Here is an 8,067-nt window from a genome sequence, read left to right as displayed (position 1 = left end):
CTTTCAAGGTATTGGTTATGGCAAAAAGGTTTTTATCTTTTAGTAATACACCCTGAAGCATTTCCAGATGAAATGATATGGCGTATGAAATTGACCTCAAAATATAGTAAAGGAGGCTAGGTGTGGTAGTTCACACCTGTAATCCTAGCCTTCTGGGAGTCCCAGTTGGGAAGATCACTTAACGATAGGAGTTAAAGGCTGCAGGGAGCTATGATTATGTCATTGCACTCCTGCCTGGACTACAGAGGAAGACTCTGTCTCTTAAAAAGGAGGGGGGCACTGAGGAGGAGGAGAAGTGAATAAGGATATAGATGAAGCAAAGCTGGTCAACACTGATAATTGTTAAAGCTGGGTAAGGAATATGCGGGGCTTCGTGATATAGGGCATCCCAATGTTGCCCCTAAAGTCACCACATATAGGGAAAAAATGGGAAATTGTAGCCAAATATACCTTTTTTTACAAAATATTCTTAACATGTTGGCAACCTCTTTGTAAAATTTTTGTAATGAAAATTTTATAAATAAAAATAAATTTAGCTACAATTTCCCATTTTCCCTATGTCTGTTGACTTTAGGGGCAACTTTGGGTGCCCTGTACTAGTCTCTATTTTATATTAGTTAAAAACTCATTATTTAAAAACAAACAAATAGAAGCCGTATGAGAAGAGGCAAGAATGACGCCAGGACTGACCAAAGCCTACATGCCACTGCAGTTCCAGCCCCCAGCGCCTACGTCCCACTGCCACCATGCCCAAGAGAAAGGCTGAAGGGGAAGCTAAAGGAGATAAAGCCCAGGCAAAGGACGAACCACAGAGAAGATCCGCAAGGCTGTCTGGTAACCCTGCTCCTCCAAAGCTAGAGCCCCAGCCTAAAAAGGCCCCGGCAAAGAAGGGAGAGAAAGCACCCAACGGGGAAAAGGGAAAAGCTGATTCTGGCAAGGAGGGAAATAACTCTGCAAAAAATGGAAACGCCAACACAGACCAGGCACAGAAAGCTGCAGGTGCTGGAGATGCCAAGTGAAGTGTGTGCGTTTTTGGTAACTGTGTACTTCTGGTGACTGTACAGTTTGAAATACTATTTTTACCAAGTTTTACAAAAATGTAGAATTTTCTTTTACTTTTTCTAAAGCTATTATTGTTAGAATTTCTAAAGCTATATTGTAGGATTTTCTTTTACTTTTTCTAAAGCTATATTGTTAGCACAGAGAACACTTCATTGCTTTTTCTGGGAAAGGGCGTCTGTCACTAATAGAATGTTTCCAAAGCTAGATTGACGTAGGGAAGACACCTGCCCCTTCTAGTTCTGAGAGACCTCCGCTTGGCTCTCATAGGCTTTTTCTTTGTTTTATTCCTTCATGACACATAGCCACAGTGGCACAAATGCCTTGCCGTATGGAAAAAGTAAAGTTCGTTTTTCTGTCCTCTTCTCCCTCTCTGCCCTCAGCACAGTCTTCATTCCCTTAAATCCAGACACCCCTTGGGACCAATAATTGGTTACCACTATGTCAAGCAATCTCATCTTTCCAGTGACACCACTGAGATGGCATCCCTCAAAGAAGCAGCAGTTCTGTTTCTAGATTGTAGATCTTCAGATAATTCTGCCATGTTCATTTCATTTCCTGAAAGTTGGGGTCAACTCATGAAGAGCTGATAAACAACATTCTTTTTTTTTTTTTGTGGTTTTTGGCCGGGGCTGGGTTTGAACCCGCCACCTCGGGCATATGGGACCGGCGCCCTACTCCTTGACCCACAGGCGCCGCCCACAACATTCTAAATGTAAAATGTCAGCCTTCACTCTGAACTTTCCCTGTTCAGAGCACCAAATGAAGACTTCCTTAGGTTTTATAGTGTTATAGTGGCTTTCTGATTTGGGTAGTCCATTGAAGAACAGAGTTTGAAAGTTGTTGTATAGGGTTAATGATTTTCTGCCCATGTCCTGCCTGAAATAGCATGATCGTTTACGAAACATATCTTTAACAAAGCTGGATACAGTTTGGCTTGGGGGAAAAGAAATGTTGAAAGAGAGGACTAAGGAGGGAATGTGGAGAGAGCAAGTACATGTGGTGCAGACCATTCTGTAGAGCAATCAGGAAACAAAGCAGAAAAACGGGGCAGCAGTCAGAAAAAAATGTGGGGTCAATGGAGGGTTTTCTGAAAGTGGCAGAAATTAGAGAAGACTTGAATCTGATGAGAGAATGAGCCAGTAGAAAGGGGGAACGATTAGGAGAGGGGAGAATCCTCTCCTGAGGCATAGGCATTAGGCAGCTACCTGCAAGTAAATCCAGCGGTATGGTCACACAGTGACATTTTGCCAGAGACACAGATTTCTTGGGAGATGAAAATCCACTGAGTTTGTTTTATTTAAAGGACTCACAAAAGTGGATCTAGGATAATTCTTCATCCTCGGGCAGAATCCTCTTGAAAACACTCTCCTTTCTATGATCAGGGCTTCAGTCAGCCATATTACTCTTCATTAATAATAATTCCACCTAGCGAAACTAACATCTTACAACCACCTAATTTTCGGTAAACCAAACAAAAACATACCTTGGGGGAAAGACTCTCTATTCAATAAATGGTGTTGGGAGAACTGGATGTCTACATGTAAAAGACTGAAACTGGACCCACAGCTTTCCCCACTCACAAAAATTGATTCAAGATGGATAAAGGACTTAAATTTAAGGCATGAAAACAATAAAAATCCTCAAAGAAAACATAGGAAAAACACTGGAAGATATTGGCCTGGGGAAAGACTTCATGAAGAAGACTGCCACGGCAATTGCAACAACAACAAAAATAAACAAATGGGACTTCATTCAACTGAAAAGCTTCCGTACAGCTAAGGAGACAACAACCAAAGCAAAGAGACAACCTACACAATGGGAAAGGATATTTGCATATTTTCAATCAGACAAAAGCTTGATAATGAAGATCTATAAAGAACTCAAATTAATCCATATGAAAAAAGCCAACAATCCCATATCTCAATGGGCAAGAGACATGAACAGAACCTTCTCTAAAGATGACAGATGAATGGCTAACATATGAAAAAATGTTCATCATCTCTATATATTAGAGAAATGCAAATCGAAACAACCCTGAGATATCATCTAACCCCAGTGAGAATGGCCCACATCACAAAATCTCAAAACTGCAGATGCTGGCGTGGATGTGGAGAGAAGGGAACACTTTTACACTGCTGGTGGGACTGCAAACTAATACAACCTTTCTGGAAGGAAGTATGGAGAAACCTTAAAGCACTCAAGCTAGACCTCCCATTTGATCCTGCAATCCCATTACTGGGCATCTACCGAGAAGGAAAAAAATCCTTTTATCATAAGGACACTTGTACTAGACTGTTTATTGAAGCTCAATTTACAATCGCCAAAATGTGGAAACAGCCTAAATGCCCACCAACCCAGGAATGGATTAACAAGCTGTGGTATATGTATACCATGGAATACTATTCAGCTATTAAAAAAAATGGAGACTTTACATCCTTCGTATTAACCTGGATGGAAGTGGAAGACATTATTCTTAGTGAAGCATCACAAGAATGGAGAAGCATGAATCCTATGTACTCAATTTTGATACGAGGACAATTAATGACAATTAAGGTTATGGGGGGGGAGCAGAAAGAGGGACGGAGGGAGGGGGGTGGGGCCTTGGTGTGTGTCACACTTTATGGGGGCAAGACATGATTACAAGAGGGACTTTGCCTAACAATTGCAATCAGTGTAACCTGGCTTATTGTACCCTCAATGACTCCCCAACAATAAAAAAAATAAAAAATAAAAAAATAATTCCACCTAGCAACTACACAGTACCCTTTCCCCAAGGATCTTTCATTTTAATTTAAAAAATTAGTTTTGGGTCATTTTGAGATTTTTTTTGTTTGGGTTTGTTTGTTTGTTTTTCTTTTTTAGAGACTGGGTCTTGTTCTATCACCCTAGCTGGAATGCAGTGAAACCATCACGGTTCACTACAGCTTGTAACTCCTGGGCTCAGTGATCCTCCTACCTCCACCTTCAAGTAGCTATGACTAGAGGTTTGAGTCACTGTGCCCACCCCTGATAATATTTTTAATAGAAATAATAAAATGAAAAGTAGAAGCCTCCCTTCCCTATCCTAGTTCTATTCCCTAAATACAATCATATCTTTGTTTACCTTTCTAGCAAAAAAAAAGAAAATTGCATAAACTGGGCACAGTAGCACACACGTGTAATCCCAGCACTATAGGAAGTTGAGGCAGCATGGCTTGAGGCCAGGAGTTGGAGACTAGCCTGGACAACATAGTGAGACTACCTCTCTGCATACACACACCAAAAAAAAGAAGGAAGGAAGGAAGGTTAGTTAGCTGGGCATGGTAGTGTGCACCTGTAGTCCTAGCTAATCAGGAGGCTGAGCCAGAAGAATTGTTTAAACCCACAGGAGTTTGACTTTGTAGTAAGCTAGGATGATACCACTGCACACCAGTCTGGGAAACAGAGCGAGACCCTATATCTAAAAAAATAAATAAATAAGTAAATAAAGTTTCATATGTCACACAAAGACACATATGTTTGAATAAGAATTCACACACAACGCCTGTCATGCTATAACCACTGCTCTGCACCTTATTCTTTACACTTACTATACCATAGCAATCTTTATCAACCTATTTATTTTAATAGCCACAGTGTACTTTTTTTAAAAGCACGTTCCTTTTATGGTACCTTAATTTCATCGAAACACATTGAGATAAGAATGTCAATTTTACAGATAACAAAGTTGACCTCAGTGAGACTAAGTGACCCATCCAAGGTCTCAGTGAGTTGAAATCTCAGGCCAATAGTAGACACTGGGTTCCTTTTACTCCCTGTACCACAGCGCCTCCCAGTGGTGTCCAGATGACACTTTCTGCCCATAGCATCAAGGCTGCCATTCAATGTACCTACCCTTTTCCCGCAAATAGTCCATCAGTCCTTAGGTTTTCATCTGAATTATTAAGACCATCCTATACTAAGATAAGGTATCTCTTTTTTATAAAACTTTTCTACTTGTGAAATAATTATTATAACTATTGCATTAGGATTTAAAGTTCTAAATAGAACATTTAAGTTGTGTGTCTATATATATATACACACACACACACATATATGTATATTTTTGTTTGTTTGTTTTAGAGACAGAGTCTCACTTTGTTGCCCTCGGTAGAGTGCCATAGCATGACAGCTCACAGCAATCTCCAGCTCTTGAGCTTAGGCGATTCTCTTGCCTTAGCCTCCCGAGTAGCTGGGACTATAGGTGCCCACCACGCCACAATGCCTATTTTTTGTTGCAGTTTGGCTGGGGCCAGGTTTGAACCCGCCACCCTCAGTATATGGGGCTGGCGCCTTACTCACTGAGCCACAGGCACCGCCCCTAAGTTGTATATCTTTTTTTCTTGAGATAGTGCCTCAAGCTATTGCCCTGGGTAGAGTGCCATGGCATCACAGTACACGGCAATCTCCAACTCCTGGGTTTAAGCGATTCTCTTGCCTCAGCCTCCCAAGTAGCTGGGACTACAGGTACCCGCCACAACACCTGGCTATTTTCTGGTTGTAGTTGTCATTGTTGTTTGGAAAGCCCAGGCTGGATTTGAACCCGCCAGCTCTGGTGTATGTGGCTGGCACCTTAGCCGCTTGAGCTACAGGTGCCAAGCATGTATATCTTAATATCTAATATTCTAAGCCTTTCAGTGTGAAAAGAGAAGATATAGATGCCAAGAGAAGTTACTTTTATAAACTTATAAAAATTTTAGTCTAATTCACTGAGAATTTTCAAATGTTTGTGGTGGTTCTTAACCTTTTAGGGGGACATGAACTCTTTGTTGAGAATCTGATGAAAGCTACCAATCCTCTCCTGTGACAAAAACATAGACACTCAAAATCTTGCTTTCAAATCAGGACATTCACAGAATTTCTAAAGGCCACCCAGAAGCCCCAGGCTAAAAAGCACTCTAGTAATGATTTCATCTTTCGATTTTGCAACACCCAGGTATATCTACAACATTTTCAGCATGTCACTTTGTGATTTAAATTAACTCTAACTTTCAACATATATGCCATATCTTCTCAGCCAAGTTGGCTATTTGGAGATATATCAGTATAAGTTCGATGATCACAGACGATCTGAAAGCCCTAAAATATTTTGTTTCAGATTTCTTTTTATTTTCTAAGACAGAGTCTCACTCTATTGCCTCGGCTAGAGTACAGTGGCATCATCAAAATTTACGAAAGCCTCAAACTCTTGGCCTCAAGCAAGTCTCTTGCCTTAGCCTCCCAAGTAGTTGGGACTACAGAAAACATGACCCATGCCTGGCTAATTAGATTTTCTTAGAGATGGAGTCTTGCTTATTGTCCAGGCTGGTCTTGAACTCCTGGTCTCAAGCAATCCTCCCATCTTGGCCTCCCAAAGTGCTGGGATTACAAGCGTGAGCCAATGTACCTGGCTTTTGTCTCATACATTTTTTAAGTAATTAAATTTTCCATTGAAAAAGTTGTTCAACCAAAAGGATATTAAGACTTGACCTAGATTATACACAGATAACTTGACACTCAGTTGTTACTTACACTGAAAACAAAATCAAGAAAAACAAAACTTCAGGTTTTAGATATGTTGGGGAAAGGTGGAGGGATTACAGGATTCATCACATCAATTAATCATTACTTTCAGAAATACAATGAACCTTAGGGACAAAGTTTACCCTACTCAGGTAGCTCTGAGGCGGCCAGAAAACACTTCCAAAAGAAAATTCTTCCCTCTTTCAAATCATCTTTCAAATCACCCACTTTAATTAGGGTATCCTTTTCTGAGATGTCTTAATAATCACCTTACAGGGCAGCACCTGTGGCTCAAGGAATAGGGTGCCAGCCCCATATTACTAGAGGTGGTGGGTTTGAACCTGGCCCTGGCCAAAAACTGCAAAAAAAAAAAGAATCACCTTACAAAGGTACAGGTCCCATCAAAATGAAGTCTGCATATCATTAAATAACAGTAAGTACTGAATCAAATTTTTTTCCATGTAGTTTAAACTACCTATACTTGCCCTTTTTGTCAGGTGACTATCCCACTTTCTAGTTCAAAGCCTGCTCTGAACAAGAGTTTACTCAGCTGCCTAAAACATTAAAAGGCTATTTTCAAATACTTCAAAAGGCTGACTTGTCTTTTTCACTATGTAATGACAAAGTGAAAAGAAGAGGGAGAAAGGATAGTGACAAATAACATTTTCTCACCTTTAAGACTTTCTCTGTCCTGTCCCCAACACCAACCCTAACCTTGTCTCTCAAAGAATAAACACCTTCAACGTGAATCCCCCCATCTAAGTGTCACTGAGTGTTAGAGTGAGGAACAGAGAACAGAGCCTGGCAAACTGGCAAGATGGCCACCCTGCTGTGCAGGAGACAAGTTGTGCAAACTAGTCCAAACTAGTTGTCCAGACTGAAGCAAATCCTCAAAGACCCCAAACATCCTCCTTTCCAGTGTTAGTAGCAGACATTAAAATAGGCAGTTTGAGTGAGGGGTGGGCCTTTGCTTTTTTGTTTAGAGGGGGGTTTTGTCTTGGATCTATTTCTCTGACTAGAAATACTTAGTCATTTGTTGTTACTGTTTTTTATTATTAATTCAACGAAAACATGGGAGCATAAGGACACAGGACTTACAGGTGTGCACCTGAGTCACTCTGAAATTACATTTAGCTTTTAAAGGAATGTTATTTAGCTTGCTAGGAAGCCTGTGATGATGCAAATTCCACCTTTCTTTGATTTCTAGGCTTGGAACAAGCTCCAAAATCACACTCCCCCCCTCATAGAGGCCACTTTCTCAGCAAAATGTTTTAACTAATTAAAGAGCACAGAAAGCCTTTCTCCCTTTCTGCTAGTAGTCAGCAGGTTTAATCAGTGTGTCTGCCCCCTACAATTGCGCCACTATAGGCTTTTAGAAGGTCACTCAAGAAAATATATGTAAGAAAAATGGTTATAGCTCTGTGAGGAACTGGCTCGCTGGGAAACTTCTGATTACCTAGCAATATGCACTTGTCCTTGGCTAAC

General features: G+C 40.7%; 1 protein-coding gene across 1 annotated transcript; it reads left to right on the top strand.

The window, feature by feature from the left end:
* The first annotated feature begins 746 nt into the window (after nucleotides 1-746).
* Nucleotides 747-1,019, top strand: LOC128592722 (non-histone chromosomal protein HMG-17-like). The gene has a single exon (XM_053600820.1). The coding sequence runs from the start codon at nucleotides 747-749 to the stop codon at nucleotides 1,017-1,019; it is 273 nt and encodes a 90-aa protein (XP_053456795.1).
* The last annotated feature ends 7,048 nt before the right edge of the window (nucleotides 1,020-8,067 follow it).

Source organism: Nycticebus coucang, chromosome 8 (assembly GCF_027406575.1).
Source record: "Nycticebus coucang isolate mNycCou1 chromosome 8, mNycCou1.pri, whole genome shotgun sequence".
NCBI lineage: Eukaryota > Metazoa > Chordata > Mammalia > Primates > Lorisidae > Nycticebus > Nycticebus coucang.
The sequence above is the reverse complement of the archived record's forward strand: the minus strand, read 5'-3'. Positions and strand labels throughout refer to the sequence as shown.

Excerpts from the sequence above, each read along its gene's own strand:
- LOC128592722 (XM_053600820.1), top strand. The coding sequence starts at position 747 with ATGCCCAAGAGAAAGGCTGAAGGGGAAGCTAAAGGAGATAAAGCCCAG.